The sequence below is a fragment of the Cercospora kikuchii genome (genome assembly GCF_019650295.1).
Source record: "Cercospora kikuchii DNA, contig_00001, whole genome shotgun sequence".
Lineage (NCBI taxonomy): Eukaryota > Fungi > Ascomycota > Dothideomycetes > Mycosphaerellales > Mycosphaerellaceae > Cercospora > Cercospora kikuchii.
This window is the reverse complement of record NW_025408582.1, coordinates 4,143,108-4,162,122: the sequence shown is the minus strand read 5'-3', so window position 1 is coordinate 4,162,122 and position 19,015 is coordinate 4,143,108. Positions and strand designations below refer to the sequence as shown.

Below are 19,015 nucleotides of genomic sequence, written 5' to 3'. Positions count from 1 at the left end.
TCTGCCGCCAGATAGGCCTCGTCTTATTTCCCCATCGACTGTTCACCAGGCGCCTGGACTCCATGTTCCATTTCCTTGCGATCAACGCGTCCATCACTCTCCACAGTTTCTTCGCACCCTTGCCCTTCTTTGTCCCTCTTCTTTGCCCTCTTTTTCTCGCTGTTTCCTTCGTGCTCTTTCAGCCTTCTTTGCTGCTACCCTTAGCTGTAGGCTCCGGATCTTTTCAGCGGTCTCTTTCCTCGATATTTCCAGTGCGAGTCGGCGTGCTGCAAGGCTAGTGCCGGCCGTGCCAGCCGACGTGGCCGCGTCGACGAAGCTGTTATCCTGAGAATCAGGTAATGCTAGGCTGGCGCTGTCCTGGGCTGGCATCGACGGGTCTGCAAGTGGCCGTTAGTCGCCTTCCGCAGATGTCGTAGATGCGACGACAAGTTGTTCATCCCCTGTGGCTGCCAGAAGTGAATTGATGATCGGTTTGTCTTCATCAGCACAGAAGCCAAACGGATGAGTAGCGCCGCTTCCGAAGAGGCCGGTTTTCAGCTCTCGAGCCGCATGCTCAATGACTCTTTTCATTCCGAGGAGCTCTTTGAGCTCGTCAAGATCATAAAGCTGGCCATTGAACTTATTTGGTCGTGCGATCGTACGCCAGAGAGCAGACTTTTTCTCATCAACATTGCGGTCGTTGAAGTCGTGAAGAGCTGCTGGGCTTTGTTCGTTTTGTCGTTGGGGTAGATGAAGTCTGGAAAGATGTGAACGAAGAGCCGCTCGTCCGTCTGTCTCAGCGCCCTGATCACAATTCTTTTGGTGTTAGAGGGATGAAATTGCCATTGGGCGTAAAGTAGGTGAAGCGCAGAGTACTGCTCAACGGTCCATGCATTCTTGCGTCCAATAACGCGCTTGTCACCTCCTGCCTTCTGTCCTCTGAGCATGGTGCACTGCGGATATGCTACGGGGAGGATCAGTCAAAGGGGCACGGTTGGGCTATATGTGGTGCGTCAGCAAGCAGATTTGTCGATGGCTGGCAGTGGAACAGAGCAAACAATGCCTGTCTCTGACTGAAGTTGTTCTGGTCGTTAGGAAGAACAGACTGGAGCAGCGTCGTCTCCTCACGAACATTACCTTATCTTCGCCATATTTCGACTAGCTCTCGGCCGGACCACAGAACTAGTTCGTTACGCACGATGTGCTGAGGACTCCAGAGACGCATGCGTCATTGCTCCGCCACACTGTAATGACGAGTACGACCGCCATTCGTTCTTGCGCCGTTCTGTTCGTCGCCTAAACACCTGCGAGCGACCACAGCTCCACTGTACAAGTCTCTATGACATCTATCTTTGTGCAAATACCGTTTTCCGCTGGGCATCCAAGCCCCACCATGCGATGCTCATACAGAACTCGCTCTCAAATCTTTTGTACATTACTCTCAGACTGACACCCACGAGTCGAGCATTCCGAAGTTCCACCTCGTACCTTACAGCTTCCTCCTCTCACTGATTTCCTCATACGTTTGCACTTGATCGCCAACCTCAAAGCTTTCCCAGTCATCAAAGCCCATGCCACATTCCGACCCCTTACGCATTTCTGTGACATCTTTCTTGACGTTCTTGAGGGAATTGATCGTGCCTGCATCATCTTCGATCAGCCAAAACTTCGACAGGTCAGCCAGACCGGGCAAGAACTCACCATCATAAACCTTCTCGCTACCACGCATGACTCTCACCCTCGACCCTTTCCCAACCATGCCGTTTCGTACTTTGCAGCCCGCGATCTTAACCTTCTTCCTCCCACCAACACTGATCTCAAAGGCAGCGCCGATCTCAGCTTCACCGAGGACACGCTGCGTGAGGATGGGAGGAAGTTTCTCTTCAAGCACAGCCTTCACATCATCGAGCACTCTGTAAATGATATTGTTCTCGAGAATCTTCACACCTTGTGCCTCGGCCTTGCCCTGCATCTGTGGATCAGGTGGTAGGTTGAAGGCGATGATGTGGCCACCTGCAGCATTGGCGAGTTCAACGTCGCTCTCGTGGACAGGTCCGACTTGACTCTGCAATACAGATGGCGTGATTAGTGGGTTGGAGACAGACATGATGTAAGCTGAAACAGCCTCAGCGGATCCGGAAACGTCGGCTTTGATGATGAAAGGCACGTCGATCTGTCCGCTCTGTTCCTGTTGTGGAGCGTCGAGGTCGTCTGGCTTGCTGACGACGTCTGCAGTGCCACCTTCAGCATTTGCAGTACGCTGAGCTTGTTTCAAGGCTTGTGCAGCTTCCCGCTCCCTCTGCTGGCGTTCGGTGGCGATCCGTCGTGCTTCATTGATGGCTTCCATGTCGGCAGCGGCCTTTTCCCTCTCCTCACGTTCCTGTCTGTACTCGACCACGGAGGTAGCTTTCTGTTCGCTGGGTGCTTGCAACACTTCATCACCTGCCATTGGTTGGTCTCTCCAGCCATCGACCTCGACTGGCAAGCCTGGGCCGACCTCTTGCAGCGTTCGACCCCCCTCATTGCGCAAGCTGCGGACACGAGCCCATGCCTTGCCCGCGACAATGACAGCGCCTGGCTTCAGGGTGCCGCGGCGAACAAGAACAGTAGCCACACGCCCATTTGCCTTTGTCGTGGCTTCGAGAACCCAGCCCTCAACAGCTCCGTCCGTTTCTGCACGCTGGTCGATAATCTCCGATAAAGCGACTACAGTTTCTTCTAGATCGTCCATGCCTTGGCCAGTCTTGCCGGAGACAGGTACGACCTGCGTCTCGCCGCCAAAGTCTTCTATTTCGACACCATGACGAGCAAGATCCTGCTTGACGCGCTGGATGTCTGATCCCTCCTTGTCGACTTTGTTGATTGCGACGATCATCGGTACGCCGGCAGCCTTAGCATGCTTGATAGCTTCTAAAGTTTGAGGTTTGACACTATCGTCGGCAGCCACAACGAGGATGACAATATCTGTCACGTTTGCGCCGCGCTGTCGCATTGCCAAGAACGCGGCGTGCCCGGGGGTATCTAGGAAGGTGATCGTCTTGCCGCTGCTTGCCATTGGAACACTGAACGCACCGATGTGTTGCGTTATGCCTCCAGCTTCACCAGCTGCGACAGACGACTTGCGGAGGTAGTCCAGGATCGTTGTCTTGCCGTGATCAACATGGCCCATGATTGTGACAACAGGGGGTCGTGTGGGCAGGAACTCATTGTCCTCAACTTCTGGCCGAGGCTTCAGATCACGTTCCTCCTCTTCACGCACGCCAGTGTCGATGGTAGGATCGAAGTTGTACTCCATAGCAATCATGCCACTAGTCTCGGAATTCAATGTCATGCCGGGGAACACATCATCGTAGCCAAGCTCCTGAAGGCGGTCGATAAATTGTTCGTATCGAACACCAAGCATCTGGGAGAGCTGCTGCACGCTGACAAACTCAGGAATGCTGATAGGAGTTGCATCTTCAGCTTTCTTGACCTCGCGTTCACGTCGAGCATTCTTGAGTCTTTTCTCACCCTTAGCTTCCTTCTCAGCTTGGCGAGCTGCTTTACGTGCACGGAAGTTGTCGCGAGCTTCAGCTTCGTCGTCTTCTTCTTCATCGTATTCGCGTCTGCCGGCGCGTTGGGCTTTGCGACCAGCGCCCTTGCCTTTGTCAGCGAACACGTCGTCTTCATCGTCGGCCCACCGGCTCTTTCTGGCTGCTTTGTCACGAGAAGCACGACCCTCGGGTGCTGGAGCATGCTCATCGATATCGGACTCCGCCTGGAAACGTTCGGAGCGCCGAGCTGATTTGCTGTCTGCAGTGCGTTCTGTGTCGGCAGCTCTAGCGTGTTCATCCCGCTCAGCGTACTGCCCAGCTGCTGCTTCCGGATCCCATTTGCTGACCCGGCCTGGATCGGGGGCCACGCCTTCATTAGCGGCGACAGTGGGGACAACCCGGAATCTAGGCTCACGTTTAGGCATGTCCGGTGGCTCAGTTGAGATAATCTGGTCGGCTCCCCATGCTTTTCTGGGTCTCTCATGGTTTGCTGGCTGGCCCAATGGCTCGCGGTTCGCAAAAGGGTTGCTGACTGCTCCAGCTGGAGAGCCGCGCGCGCCAAATGGGCTGGGGGCGGCGAATGGGTTGCTTAATCGGTCATTATCAGTGGTCCGACTCTCAGATGACCTTTGCGTCCTTGCATCCGATCCACGGTTGTGACGGAACTCGTTCGATTCGCCGTTCGGCCTGTCAAATGGACTGATTTTTTTGGTGCAGTAGCGAGCAATGTGACCTCTCTCGCCACACCTGGCGCACTCCTTATCTCGGTAGGCTTGCGCTGGGCCGTTGTACAGCCGGCGGCTACCTTCTATCTCCTGCCCTTGAACAGACTGACTACGCTGTTTCTGTGCTTTTTGCTTCTCCTCCCGTTCTTTCTGTAGCTTCAAGCGCTCTTCTCGTTCACGCACATGATTGTTGAATGTCCAGTCTACCCAGCTCTCATCGTCAAAATCTTGATGAAATTGTGACTGTTGTGTTTGCTGTATTTGTGGTTGTGGCTGTGGCCGCGTTGGCGGAGGTGACGTAGTGACGGGGTCGGTTGGTCGACTCTCTCTGCGTCGAAGATGCTGCCAATTCGCGGCTTTCTCCTCGTCAAAATTGGATCGAATTTGGAATTCGTCCGGCGAGAAGGGCATGGCACGATAGCCACTGTCGCCGAGAGATACGCTAGGCGTGCGTGCCGCAAGATGAACCTGCGGGTGTTGGGTCGATGTAGTCTGTGAGTGGGATGGCGGCTCCGTTGTAGTGGTAGGCGGCGGAGGAGCGACAAACGATGGAGGCGAGGCTTGCCATGTCCATTGGCCACCCTGCGGATGTCCATGAATCGGTTGCCAAACAAGCTGGCCGCCAGAAGGGATCATGTGCGCCGGAGGAGGTGTAGCAGTCGGTGGTGGGGGAGGTGTTGATGCTTGCTGCGACACTGCCTTGCCCGTCGAGTGCCCAGGTTGAATCACAGTCTGCTGTGTCTGCTGTGCTAGCTGTGACAATGGCGAGGGAGCTGCAGGAGCCGCGTGCTGGTGTGCGTTTTGTTCTGGGACATGGTCTTGCGTTGTCTCCTGCGCAGACTGATCGATAGAACTGAGTGTAGACGTCCCAAGCTCAGTTTGCCCATGATGGCTCTCTGATGACACTGACACCTCTTGAGCGGGAAGTACGTCCGACGTCGCCGGCTGCGCTGTGGGCTCTGCCTCCGCTTCGAAGTGACCAAACGAGCCCAATCCTGATGCCACAGGTAGAGACTCATCCGCAGACGGACGCGACGAGTGTGGGGATCCATGCGGCGAAGTAGCTTCCACATTGCTTTCCGCTGCAGTTTCGGAGGACACTGGCGTGTTGTCCTGCAGTTGAACAGCCTCTTCCGTAGTGATAGACTGCACAGCGCCAGCATTTGAATGCTCGATATCTTCAACGACGTCGTTGCGATGCGGTGTTGAGTTCCTTTCAACTTCAACTTCTCCTGAATCCTCAATGACGCTGCTGGAGTGCTGAGGAGAGCTTGCCGCGAACTTCTTGGCCACCCGGTCATAAGCCTCCTGCTGCGACTGTAACTCTGCGGCATTTTGCTCGTTCTGGCTCTTCACACCTTCGATAGTCTCGATGTTCTCATTGCGCTGTTGATCCACATCGCCATAGGTCGGTCTGAAGGATTTTGTATAGCCGCCTAGACTCACTCTAAATCCGGAGTTCTCTTGGACATTCGTGTTCGTCTCGGCGGCCCTCCTATGCACGACTGCTGCTGGAGCTTCAGCGTATTCCAGAGGCGCAGTCTGCGTACTGCCAACACCCCATCCGGAGGAAGGCTCATTGGCAGGTTCGGTTGTGACAGCCGCTGGTACTCCAAATGGGTTCGACACTTTTTTAGGGGGTGGTTTCACCACGGGTGTCGTGGCAGCTCGTTCTTTCCCCGCATGGGTCTGCTCCGCTCTGCCAGGGATGCGTGCACCAGTGTAGCTGATCCGAATCCTTGGCTCTCGAGGGGTGACCACCGGCCGACCATTTGGGGCAGCATTCGGCTTGGAGGTTCGTGAATGACCGCCCTTCATCATGGCCTGACCCAATGTACTGCCACCAGCGGAGAGGCCAATGCCGCGAGATGCCCTGGATAGTAATTGCTGTTTGAAGTGCTGTGACCTCTTTTCCCTCTCTACCTTGCGCTTTGCTTCAGCCTCTTGCTTCAACTGATTCTTCTCCTCTTCCTCTTTCCAGAGCCTTTCTTGCCGGACCTGGTTCTGTTCCGTCTCAAATTGCTGCCTCACAGCTACCCGGTTGGCCTTCTCCCTCTGTTCCGACATGGAGAGGGAGGAAGTCGGGTCGTACCATGCTGGGAACGAGTCGGAAGCATTTTCGACGGCCAACGGTATCGATGCAGTCGCGGTGCTTTGGAACGGCGCACGGGTGGTAGAGATGCTTCTGCGCTGCGACGACGATCGTAGAGGGTTCAAAGGTGCAGAGGTAGCAGGCAATTCGATGGCTCCTAGTCGACACGCGCAGAAGATGCAGAGCGATGACGCCGAAGCCGTCTGGTCGTTGTTAGCGATGCATCGACAATATTCATGAGAAGACTGACTCTCAAAGCGCGTTGCCTTCGCATTTCTCCCAGCGTTTCCTTCCTCCCAATGTCTCCCTCTCCTCCCAAGATTATTTGGCCGATGCGGAGTACGCGGGAGTCGTTGCTGGCTGCTGACTTTCTGAAGACTGCCGAACTTCGGCCGAAGCCATATGCATGTATGCATGACGCCGACGACTGATTCAATGCACATCTCTCTCGTCTTGCTTCATGTATACACTGTGACCAAAGCTGTCATTACTTTGACCATCCAACATGTCGCGTCAGGTATGTTGACTGAAAACATTCTCATCGCCCATGGCTGACAGTATTCCCAGCAAATTATCTCGCATTACACCCGCCTTCTCGCCCGATGGCCCAAAGATGTTCTGCGTCCCGAAAAGACCTTCCAACAACTCGTCCTCGAGCCACGTCTACAAGCAGCTCCTTCCGCAGCTCCTGCTGGCGTAACAAGTGAAGCGATCACCAGCGGAGCCTCAACGAACTACACACGAAATGAGAACAATGAAGTCAATGCCGCATATCTTTTGCTGGAGAACAGCTTCTCCAAACAATTCCCTCCAGGCCAGAGAGTCATGGAGCCAGCGAGTAACCCTGAGCACTACAGAAATCTAGAACGAGAATTGCAAGAGCTTCCGAATCGGAGCGTGTTTGGAAACTTTGTACAGAGGTTGAAGAGCATGGTACGATTTAAGTGAGGACGTGCAGTGATGAGGGGAAAGCCATACACAATATCAGGAGTGGACCGCGGTCAGGTGGACAGGAGCTCGGCTTGCCGTTGGTCATCTACGGTGAGACATCACACCGACGCAGGGCGACGTCGCGTCGCCGGAGCGAAGCACGCTCGCGGCGTCACAATCATAGCCGGCATGCAGACAGAAGGAAGCTTCTCTGGCTCGCATCAACTACGACTAAATCGATGTTGAGCTGAAAGCAGCCATCTCACTCTGATCTGAGAATTTGGATCAGCATGTATGATTAGTTACGCCGATGAGCAGAAAAGCACGACGCTGCATGGAGATGATCGGCCATGTGTGCCGTCCATATATCAATCGCGGCGTTCGCCGTGTAAATTGCGCCTGCGGTCTTCGCTGGCGTCGTACGAGTTCACTTTCGCCCACTCGGGTCCATTCAGCAACGCTGTTCGTACATTGTGGCTAAGTCAAATCGCATAGAACGACAAAGTGTAATGTTGAAACATGGGAGGAGCTCTACCGGCTAGATCTAGTCACGTCACCTTCTGCAATATTCTGGCGGTATGAAAGAAGCAGGGCATTGTCTGATCGGACGCTCGACGTTGATGCTGTTATCGCGCAGCTACATCGACTAGCGCCTGGATTGATCCAGCGACGACATATCAGATAGCGCGGAGAATGTCGTCTGTGTTCCCACCGCGTAACGTTCTTCTTTACGCAGTAGCGAGGACTGCGATGATCACGTTCTCCCACTCCAGCTCCACCGCGATCAGCAAGACAGGAACGCTATCCCAAAAATTCTTCCAGCGTCCCTTGGTCCGCCAAAGCACCCAGCCATCTCCTCACGAACTTGCCATAGTCATGTCTCCGATGCTTTGCTCGCTCCGCATCCCGCTCCTCTGCCTCCGCCACGTCTCTCATACTCGAACGAATCTGTGTCTGCCGCGATGCACTCTGTTGTCGCAACTTGATCAACTGTGCGAGATCGTCATTGCCATCCAGCTTGTCCGCAATGTCTTTGGGCACCTTGACCTGATCAATGTCGAAATTGAACACATCGTACTCATTTGAAGGACCGAGAAGAGTCTCGGCCTTCCACTGCAGTTTTACTTCATCGAGATTGCGCCAGTCATCGTAGACACTGTCTAGGCGCTTTTCAATGGTCTGCAGGGTTTTAATATTGCAGCAAAGCTCTTGACGATCCTCAAGGATAGAATCGTGAACGACAGCTAGGAGCGTGAAACCATGTTCACCTTCGTCTGAGGCAATCTGCATGCGGTCTTGCAGAACGGGTGCAACCAAATGCAACCAGTCTCCGGTCCCGCCGTCCGCACCGTTGCCACCAACTCCGAAAGAGCCCATATCGTGTGGGTGGTAGTCAAGGCCATCAAGTTTCCAGACGTGGTCTCCGATGGGCATGTAGGCGATGAAGTGAAAGCCGGACTGATGCACTTCTGGCGCTTCGGAGACATAGACGTCCCGGTTGGGAGCTTTGCGTGCTCGGCCAGAGCGGCGAGGCTGCTTCTTGACGTCTTCATCTGTTTCTGAGTCGGGTGGGCGTGGTCCCTTCAACTTGGTCACGCGCGCCTTCCCCATGCCGCTGAGTTTGAAATCACCATCTGCATCTGGCTCGGAGCTCGACTTCGCCGATTTCACGCCCTTCTGTGTTGGCTTTGATGGTTTCGTCGACGAAGCATCTGTGTCTATCGTTGGTGTGCGACTTCTCCTGCTTGCGCGCTCGGCCCTAGTTGGTCTTCTGGGCGCCTCCGCATCGGACTCGTCTTTTTCCTTGTTCTTTTGCCTTGTGACTTTAGCTTTTTCGGCTGCCGCTTTCTTCTTAGCTTTGACGATTTTCCCCCGAGCGTGCAAATCAGCAGTCAATATGTCGTTGTCGCTTGCAAATGAGTTGTGAATGCGCCTCACAAAATCAAAGCGGTCGATTTCCCGGCCACGCTCGATGGGATCCATGTCTTTAGTGAGTTTCCTAAACTCGCGAAGGTCCTTTCCCATCTGCAGCCCAGGAATGTTATTGACGATGTTCAAGGTGGCAATGGTAGCACAAGCAAAATCGGGAACCTGGTTCGCAAACCAGATGTGTTTCTGCGGGGCTCCGGTGTACTGGTCTTGCTCATCTTGGGTCTTATAGCGGAAAAGGAATATGAGTGCATGCACTGGTCTCCTGTACAATGTTAGCCAGTGCAGAGCAGTTTGAGATACATGGCTTACGGCAACATGGCAAGTCCCTCTTCGTCAATAGATAATACTTCTTGCACTTTGGCTCCTCGAACTCCCATCTCTTTTAGCATGACATTGAAGAAAGCCTGGTAGAAAGTTAGCTCTATGCAACATACACGATGATGTTTGACTTACTGGCTCACTCTCCATTTCCACCCAGCCCTCCCAAGCGTCGCGGTCTGGCGGTGCAAGTGCGACATTGCCACTGGTCCCATCACCGTTCGTCGTCTCCTGGTGCTTCCGCTTCTTTCCCCGTTTCGGTGGCATTCTTGCTGCGGTACTGTCAATGTGGCGTTAGTAAATTGTCGTCGACCAGTTGGTGACGAAGCAATGGATGCGAGCAGGCAGGCAGGCACGGCGAGGCACGTCAGGTTGGCGGCACAAAAGGCGAGCAAACGGCAGACGTGCCAAGTTTGCTCGTCGAGGCCGCACAAGGGTTCGAAGACGAGGAGGCCATTGTGTTCAGCATCGGCATCGGCATCACTCACATTTGCGACAACTGAGCGGCAGCAATTGAGGTGGCAGGCAGGCAGGCAGGCAGGAAATCGTCGCGGCCTCAGGCACGGGCTCCCGAACCGTCTAAACGCGAAGCGCGTCCCGCAAAGAAACTCGAGATGTTTAGAGCGGCCCAAACAAAGAGATCCCGTTCACTTTCTCACCACACCGTCACTATCCACATCGCTTGCAGAGACAAGTGATTGGACTCGATTCTGGGACGCTTCCAAAGCACATAACACTCCAACGCCATTTAGAGCGATCGATTGCAGCACCTCTCGAACCCGATGCAGCAGCGGCGGTAGCAGTGGTCATGGAGCATGGCACGCCGCGCCTTCGGAGCGCATTTCCACAGACACCACGACGAGGAGACGGCGATCGAAATCCGCAGCAAAGAGCGAATCCTTTCCGAACATCAGCACCCTCGAGCCAGCAGAAACCGCTACCGCAGATAGCCACTCTCAAATCGTCGCCTGCGCCGCCAGCAGAACCTCTGATTCCCGAAACGATCATCGATGCTCCTTCACAAAGACTCTATGCGGTCGCCTTTTGGATTGCGCTATGGGGATGGCGATTATTCGACTTCAGTAATTTGGTTGACGCTGAAGAGCAGAGCTTGTGGTTGTTTATGAAGTGGGTCGCCATCGATGGCGTGTTCCTGTTTGGTCTGCCCGGATTGCGGATACCATGGCTAGAATGGAGTTCCGCGACCATGACATTGATTTTCCTGGCGCACGCCGTGGCGGATGGAATGCTAATGTTCAGGATCCCAATTCCGATCATGGCAGGACTGGCGGTGCTGTGGAGAGGGGTGTGGGGAGCATATGAGACGGCCATCAACGAGCACGGCGTCAATCCAGACACTGTCTTGTTCAACGATAGCTTGATCTTGGGCCGGCAGATCATTCACATCTTGCCAGAGGGCAGCGCGATACTGAATCCTGAAAGACATGCTTTCTGCATCGATGGACAGGCGAAGAACGAAGTCAGACTTCCCATCATGATCAACGCGACAGAACCGATTGGGATAGATATCATGCATATGGACCTGGACACGCAGGCGAATAGCACCATTCGTATCAGCAAGAGCCAGATCAAGACGATGCACAAGGAGGCAAGCAGATTGATCACATACAGCGACAATCCGAATGAGCCCAAGACACTCTACTTTACCGTCAAGAAACCAGGACTGTACGCCTTGGCCAAAGTGGTCGATGCGTCCAATCTGGAAGTGAGCAGAAAGAAGCTAGCGCACACGGTTGTTGTGCCCTGCCCCAGGGCTGAATTCCTGCCTGCACAGGCGGACCGATGCAGAGGCGAGCTGTCAAACATCGAACTGGAAGCCGTGGGAACGCCGCCAATGAAGATCAAGTACCGCAAGGTGGTCAATAAGACGCCTCAAACATCGACATTTGAGAACATCCAGCCTGAAGATCTGGTCTCGCCGTTGCTCAAGCAGAATGTTGATGCACTCGTGGTACCAAATAAGGTCGATACCTCCTGGGCGAAGTCGCACACTATGCGCGTACCACTGAGCGAAGGTCTCGTCACGTCTGGTACTTGGGTCTACGCGATTGACGAGGTTGTGGATGGATTCGGAAATCGCGTACAATACTCAGCGAACAGCCACAAACCCGAGGATAAGAAGAATGCGAAGACGACGCATCACCTCCATCAGTACATTGAGGTTCATGAGCGGCCTGTGATCAATCTCAAAGGATGTACACCGCAGCAACCACTGAAGGTGCCAAAAGGCAAACCACGCGCGCTCCCGATTCAATATGCTTCGACAGGGCGCGGAGCGATACCGGACACTCCCTACAACATCGAATACATTTTCAGCCCGCAAGCTGACATGAGTTCTACTAGTGGCCATGGTCCTTCGCCACAGACCAGGAAAGAGACAGTCAAGAATGCGAGAGAGGTTCCATACATATCGGAACCGGGCTTATACACACTAACTGGTGTGTCCACCGACTTCTGCTCTGGCGATGTCCTCGAGCCCGCGTCGTGCTTGTTAGAAAATCCTCCCGAGCCACGACTTCAAATCAGTTCCAACTCGATCCACGACAAGTGCGCTGGTAGCTCGATTGGCCTCCGCGTCGATCTTGATTTAGTCGGAACACCGCCCTTTGAAGTCGAATACACCATGTCTCGCAAGGGTAACAGCCATCACGAAACGGGCCGTGAGAGGATCAATGGCCTGCGCGGACAGATAGAGCTCACCCCATCGGAGGCAGGGTCCTACGAGTACAAGTTCATCAAGATCAGTGATGATGTCTACAAGAAACAGGAACTCTCAGGCGAGCATTTGACGCTGCGGCAAGATGTGAAGCCATCTGCGTCGGCACGGCTTGTACAGCAAGGCAGGCAGATCACATGTATCGATCATGCTGCCACGTTCGAGGCACAGCTGACCGGCGAGCATCCTTTCAAACTTGACTACGAACTGATACACAATGGCAAGCGTCACAAAATGAGCCAGGACAACATCAGTTCAAATTTCCTCCAGCTCGAGACACCTATCCTGAAGGAAGGTGGCGACTACACTATGGCACTCGTCAGCATTACAGACAAAAATGGATGTACAGAGTTCTTGAAAGATGAGGCCAAGGTGACAGTGCGACACCAAAAGCCAAAGGTCAGCTTTGGGCAGATCGAGGGCCGCCGCACTGTCGACACCTTAGAAGGCAAGCAGGTCGCGCTGCCATTGCGACTTTCCGGCGAAGGTCCTTGGACTGTGCGGTATCTGGACAGCCAAGGGCACGAGCAGAGCATTAGGCCTAGGGGACCGAATGATCGACTTGATGTTGACCGGGAAGGCATTTACGAACTCATCAGTGTCCATGACAATGTGTGTCCAGGACTAGTAGACACTGGCGCGAAGGATTTTCAGATCAACTGGATTCCGCGACCACAATATCGAATCTCGCCGAGCGATATCGCAAGCCAGAAGAGTAACGTTCTTGTGCGCGCTGAGGTGTGCGAGGGTGATGAGGATGCAGTGGAAGTGCTGTTCAAAGGTTCACCTCCGTATGAGCTTACCTATGTGCAAACCGTCAAACCGGATGTGGGGACTGTGGCACCGCGCACGAAGGACCTCCGCGCTGCGGTCAACGTCGCAAGTCTTCGTATGGAGACAGCTGTTGCTGGCGCATATGAGTACAAGTTTCTCAAGCTCAGGGACGGGAATTACGAGCATTCACCGAAGCACTTCACTCCATTGAGCATTACGCAGAAAGTCAACGCCCGGCCCTCTGCAGCGTTTGTCACACCGGGAAAGACGTACAGCTTCTGCTCCGTAGAGTCAGATGGCGAAGAAGTCATTCCTGTCAGCCTGCATGGGGTACCGCCATTCGAACTGGAGGTTGAGATCAAGCATCACGGCACAATCAAACCTGAGATGGTGCATTACACCAACATCGAAAGCAAGAGCCATAGCATCCGCATTCCACACTCCCGTCTGCACCTTGGCAAGAGCGCTGTTTCGCTCCGACGAGTTTCGGATGCTCGGGGCTGTTCGCGTTTCCTCGACAACACGACTCCTCGCGTCCAGATCAGCGTCCATGATGCTCCAACGATTGTCAGCTTGGAGGAACGAACAGACTACTGCGTTGGAGACCGTCTCAATTTCGGTCTCTCAGGTGTCGCACCATTCCAAGTTTTCTACACGTTCGAAGGTCATGCGCGCAAAGCTTCTGTCAGCTCTGGCAACACGTTCAAGCGGCTGGCCGAAAAGCCTGGAACGTTCCAGATCACCGGGCTTCAAGACAGCGCTTCTTCCTGCAAAGCAAGCACAGATATCACCAAGCGCATCCACGGCATGCCCTCAGTCCGCGTCAGCAAGGGCAAGGACAGCTATGTGGATATTCACGAAGGTGGTCAAGCCGAGCTCACTTTTGACTTTGGCGGCACGCCGCCTTTCGAGTTTACCTACACTCGATCTTCAAATACCGACAAGTACGGCAAGAAGAAAGGCCAAGTACTTGATATGCGCAGCGAAGTTTCCGATGAGCACTCGATGCGTATTTGGGCGAGTGAAGAGGGCACGTACGAAGTGGTCAGCATCAAAGATGCACATTGTGCGTACACTAAAGCGGGAATCAATGTAGAGCAGGCGAAGGGTGCAAAGAAGAGGTTGGGATACTATTAGCCTTGAAGCGATGCTGAAATTTGGATTTGTGTAAGATTGGGGTTACTTTGAAATGGACCTGGTGTGCATGGCGAGGCGTCTGGCGCTTTCTGGCAGCATGCAGATATGACGATACTGGAGCGCGAAGCGTTTTTGAACTTTCATTTGTAGTTGAGAGAACGAGGGCCCCTCGGGAGAAGTCCGCTGAGATGTGCGAATTTAAGAAGCATTACACAGAGCGTCGGTCAGCAAAAGAACTGAGCGTTTGACAATTCCTCTTGTTCAGGAGCCCTGTCTATCGTCTCTACATACAGATGACTCGGATTGCACAGAGCCTGTGAAGTGAAGCAGAGCTATTGGCTCCCACAGAAATATTGACTAAAGCTGTGAATAGAGAACGCGACGTGGAGCCTATCGTATCATTGACAGGATTACAGGATTAGCTCTAATCAAGCACTCCCCATGCCTGGCGTCTCTCCCGATTCGAAGCTATTGGCCACGCGCTGTTACGAGGAGATCTTCCAAAGCCTCTCAGAGCATCTTGAGAAGTCTTCCTACGCAAGCGGTGCCGCCGCATGCAGCACTGATGCCGCAAAAGACAACCAGCACTCCATAAGACGTTCCGTAAGCAAAGCTGGCAGTCGATTTCCAGCCTACCTCCAGTAACTTTTCACTGAGGGGACCAGATACTACGCCGCCGACGCCCTTACCAGCTGCCATGATGGCTATCACAATTCCCGTATCAATGGCGCGGTTTGGTTCTAGTCGACTTAATGTCTTAGCACAGCCCGAGTACGTGGCGTTGTACATGCCGGCAAAAGTGCCCCACAGGATTGCGAATAGGTAGAGCATTGCTTGGCCAGATGTCAGGCCCCAGAATATGAGACTCGCGATCATGCAACCGATCGTAGATGTAAGGATTACTGTTGATACGTGAAAGCGATCGCTCATGTGACCGCCGATGATGACGCCCACGGAAGAGGCACCGTTGTAGAATGCGAGGCTTAGAGGGCCGGCGAACGAGGGAAGGGCAAGCGAGAGCGCAAACGTCGGCATCCATAGCGATGGAATGAAGACGCCGAGAGACTGTAAGATGTTTCCAATCTGGAACAAAAAGAAGGATTTGCGTTTAAGGAAGCCGAGATCCCTAGGTCGAAGAGCGGAGGCAGCAGATGGTGGCAGCCGAGGCCGAACGAAGTGTAAGACAGGCAGCGTGATGACAGCGAGGACAACGGCCCAGGTGCGAAGTGCTGTCTTCCACCCGTAGCTATGTAGTAGCCATTGCAGCAGGAACGGAACGCCTACTCCGCTGAAGCCAGTGCCTGCGAACATGATCCCGTAAGCCATGCCTTTGCGTTGGACGAACCACTCATCGATGAAGAGGTTACTTGGGAGGTATAGCAGAATGCTTCCAAGACCGTACATTGCGCCCTGTGTTGCAATGAGGCCCGTGATCGTGTTGCAAAAACTTGCGCCGACGAGTCCGATGGACATGATTGCCAGGCCGAGATACATGCATGGTCTGCGAGTCCATGGAAAGCGCTGTAAAGCGATCCCGAGAAATGGTGATGAGAAGTATGAAACACCGATTGTGGTTGTGCCGATCGATGCGATACTTGAAAACTGGCCGACAAGGTCCGGACTCTTCTGGTAGTAGGGTTGGAAGATGCCGAAGGAGAAGGGTCTGCGGAACAGGTGAGACGATTTTCGAGTATGATGAGAGTTCTGACACATACAGGCCCCATACGAGCGCTTCTAAGGCAAAACAGGCGGCCAAAAATGTCCACGCCTGCCAACCGCCGTCTACAGGTGGAAGTGATTGTGAAGGGTGTTGAACACTCTCAATCAATCGCTCAGGCTGGCCTTCCGGAAGGCTCTGATGGCCGTGGTTGACAATGGTAGTACTGGCGTCATTTCGAGAGTATCGGTCTGCCTGGAGTGCTGTCAGCTCAATTGTAGATTCCATTTTGGGTTCCATGCGTCTACGTTCCGTGAGTCAACAAGATATAGCAGACGTCAATGGTGGAATAAGGTCGCTTGGGCTTCTGTCATCGAGTTAAGCTTTCCCGCTAAAGATTTTAGCCGAGACATTGTGGAGGAAAATAGCGCACGTCTGCTCACCATCTGCGGATCGAGATATGCTTCCGTCGCCACCTCTGGGTCCGACGACATGCTGAACTTCCGCCGCTCGCAGCAGAGATGAGCATGAGCATTGAGATTGGGCTGGCGCGAGCGGCGTTTCCCGAGAGGAGAAGGATGCCTCCGCAACAAGCACAAGTCGCGAGAACAACGTCATCCATGCCGCCAGCAGCCGAGCAGGAGGCCTACAGTGTGATTTCCCCAAGAGCGGCCGTCTCGAAGAAAGGCGCAGTCGTCGACGAAGACGAGCCGCTGATCGATACGACGGAGCAATTGGCGCTGAAGTCGAAGAAGACCGATCGCGCCAAGAAGAAGCAGGAGCGGAAGCTGAAGAAGGTGTCTGTCACGTCGGAGACGAAGTCGTTCCTTGAATTGCCAAGGGAGCTTCTGGACGAAGTGCTGAGCTATCTCGCCCCAAGCGATGTCATCCGGCTGCAACAGCTCAACAAAGCCACCCAGGCGTACATCGTGGACAACGAGGAGAGCATCGCCAAGACCATAATCGCGCGGCGCTATCATGTGCTTTCCCGCAGCTTCCAGTGTCCAGTGCCGTTCGAGCAACTGGACGCTCGTACGCAGTGCTCGTTGCTCAGCTCGGAGTGGCAGGACAAGAGCAAGTTGCACCGAAATTCGTACTATCAAATCGTCAGGCTGCTCGATCCCAGGAAGGTTTGTACATGCACGACTTGTATGCTGGCGTGGAACAACCTGAACATCATCCTCGACCTTGCGCATTTTCAGAAAAATCTCAATGAGCGAGAGCCAATCCCTCTGGTCCCACGAGGCACAAGTCCAAAATGGCACACCGAGTTGCAGGAGCGGAACGCAGCAATGGTAATGAGAGCCATGTACAGTCCGCTATGCTATGCGCTCATCCTTCAAGTTCATCTGGAAACTATCGTTGGTACTTTGACGCGAACTGCTCGTGTCGGGAAGAAAGCTGCGCACCCAAAACGATTGTATCATATGTCGCCGGAAGACGTGGCGTCGGGAACTGACATGTTCCTGGAGCGCAGTGGTCCGCCTTCTACGACAATCCCGTATCACCGCGATATGTACTACAATCTCGAGGCATATGTACCGAACCGGGCTTGGAGCAAAGAGAAGCAGAAGTGGCTGTACGCGAGAGCGCCACACGACAATGACCTGCGATGGATCGTCAGCCGGTTTGAGCCCGATCGCAGAGGAAGTGTGTAATTGCGGTGGCGAGACAGAAATATGGTAACGAAGAAGACTGTTTGGCAGTATGTTCAGGCTCCGAGGTGATCACCACGGAGAAACTGCACTCGAATTGTCTCGGCAATCCACGTGCAAGCAACAGCCTAGGACAGCCCGTGCTCAAACCTTGGACCGGTATCGCATGAGCGCATGCCAGATTTCAGTGACTGGAAATGTGGATGGGGTTCACTGAGAATTTGTTCACTTCTTGTATTGGATGTCGCAAACCTCGTCTCAAAGCGGACGTGAGAGCGCCAGATTCACGACCGAGGATGCTGAAGAGATTTGGTGAGCCGGTGCAAAGCCGAACCCAGCTATACTGACCGGGGCAGAGCCGTTGTTCTGGGAGTCAGGCTCACAACTGCCGTTGACATGGTCATCGTGAGCTTCATTGTTTCAGAAGTCCATTGCTGTGGACCAGCACAACTCTGAACGCCGAGGATTTGTTGATCGGCCAGCTTTCAGTCAGCAAATGCTCGATGTCTCTCCTAGCCTGTATCTCGTTACGCCTGGAGTTGTCCTTGGCGATGCATTGCTATGCGAATACTCACGTCATTCTGATACAAGATGGCGACGACCGACTGTCTGGCTCAGCAGGCTTATACAGTACAAGCGCCTCATTGCTAGCTGGGACATCTAATCCAAATTAATGAGGCTATTGGCGGTATGACGATATCGAATCCCTTCCGCTCGCTTTCTCAGCACCACGTTGAGGTTCATCGACAAGCAAGATGAATTATGGGCTGGGTCTACATAATTGCTCATGCGGTACCTATTCCTGGAGAATGCCTCGTCTCCACCCGCGTGCGCGTCCGCGCAGGGTTTGTCAGGTACAGCAATTGGAGGCCATCCCGCAAACATGGATGAAGCTGTTGTCGCAAACTTTAAAATTTAGCTGCTGCTTCTTCGAACCTCACGCATGATGCCCGAACCATTGCCATCTTGTTCGCATGCTCGCGACGTACGACCAACCGTCTCTGTTGCAAGGACACGAGTCACTGCACAGTATTTCTTGAATATATCTGTGCGCTGGTCGACGTCTTTGGAGCGGAATGCGATGGCCTGGTCTGCACAAAAGCTAGAAATCCTTGGTCGTCCACGATATACCTGGATCTTCGAGATTTGACATGCCAGGCCAATGCAGGAACATGAACTCTGTGCAACACTTCCAGCTGGGCAGCTCTGCAGTTTACTGTGTGCCTCCCGCACTGAAGTCTCGAAGTCCGAGCGCATCTTTGTCAAGCCGCGCTGCAATGTTCGTGTTCATAATTGCACTGCTGATCAAGTGCGTATGTTCGCTCCTCATGCGGCTTGATATGGCCTGGTTTAGATTGGTCGGTGGACTGATGCGGTCTTGCGGAGTCATCTACAACATCTCCGCATATGGGTATCCCCGCTGCAGCACAAACGAACCCATGCTCAACTTCTTTGAGAACCATGAATGAGGGCATGACGAGCACCGGCTCAGAGAAGATTCGACGATAATCGTCTTTTGCATTCATCCGTGCACCTTGCTCGATGC

At 53.7% G+C, this 19,015-nt stretch overlaps 6 protein-coding genes across 6 annotated transcripts; 3 read left to right on the top strand and 3 right to left on the bottom strand.

The window, feature by feature from the left end:
* Nucleotides 1-1,468: 1,468 nt before the first annotated feature.
* Nucleotides 1,469-6,603, bottom strand: CKM354_000161700 (translation initiation factor 2; the record flags this gene model as incomplete). The annotated part of the gene is made up of 3 exons (XM_044796746.1): nucleotides 1,469-1,620; nucleotides 1,681-6,532; nucleotides 6,580-6,603. 3 exons carry the CDS (start codon nucleotides 6,601-6,603, stop codon nucleotides 1,469-1,471), a joined length of 5,028 nt encoding a protein of 1,675 aa, XP_044652681.1.
* Nucleotides 6,604-6,834: 231 nt separating this feature from the next.
* Nucleotides 6,835-7,277, top strand: CKM354_000161600 (uncharacterized protein; the record flags this gene model as incomplete). Its single annotated transcript, XM_044796745.1, has 2 exons — nucleotides 6,835-6,846; nucleotides 6,897-7,277. The coding sequence occupies 2 exons, from the start codon at nucleotides 6,835-6,837 to the stop codon at nucleotides 7,275-7,277; spliced, it is 393 nt and encodes a 130-aa protein (XP_044652680.1).
* Nucleotides 7,278-8,060: 783 nt separating this feature from the next.
* CKM354_000161500 (uncharacterized protein) lies at nucleotides 8,061-9,776 on the bottom strand (the record flags this gene model as incomplete). Its single annotated transcript, XM_044796744.1, has 3 exons — nucleotides 8,061-9,453; nucleotides 9,501-9,595; nucleotides 9,645-9,776. The coding sequence occupies 3 exons, from the start codon at nucleotides 9,774-9,776 to the stop codon at nucleotides 8,061-8,063; spliced, it is 1,620 nt and encodes a 539-aa protein (XP_044652679.1).
* Nucleotides 9,777-10,317: 541 nt separating this feature from the next.
* CKM354_000161400 (uncharacterized protein) lies at nucleotides 10,318-14,157 on the top strand (the record flags this gene model as incomplete). The annotated part of the gene is made up of 1 exon (XM_044796743.1): nucleotides 10,318-14,157. One exon carries the CDS (start codon nucleotides 10,318-10,320, stop codon nucleotides 14,155-14,157), a length of 3,840 nt encoding a protein of 1,279 aa, XP_044652678.1.
* Nucleotides 14,158-14,667: 510 nt separating this feature from the next.
* Nucleotides 14,668-16,102, bottom strand: CKM354_000161300 (uncharacterized protein; the record flags this gene model as incomplete). The annotated part of the gene is made up of 2 exons (XM_044796742.1): nucleotides 14,668-15,820; nucleotides 15,873-16,102. The coding sequence occupies 2 exons, from the start codon at nucleotides 16,100-16,102 to the stop codon at nucleotides 14,668-14,670; spliced, it is 1,383 nt and encodes a 460-aa protein (XP_044652677.1).
* Nucleotides 16,103-16,335: 233 nt separating this feature from the next.
* On the top strand, nucleotides 16,336-17,472 carry CKM354_000161200 (uncharacterized protein; the record flags this gene model as incomplete). The annotated part of the gene is made up of 1 exon (XM_044796741.1): nucleotides 16,336-17,472. The coding sequence occupies one exon, from the start codon at nucleotides 16,336-16,338 to the stop codon at nucleotides 17,470-17,472; it is 1,137 nt and encodes a 378-aa protein (XP_044652676.1).
* Between the last annotated feature and the right edge of the window lie 1,543 nt (nucleotides 17,473-19,015).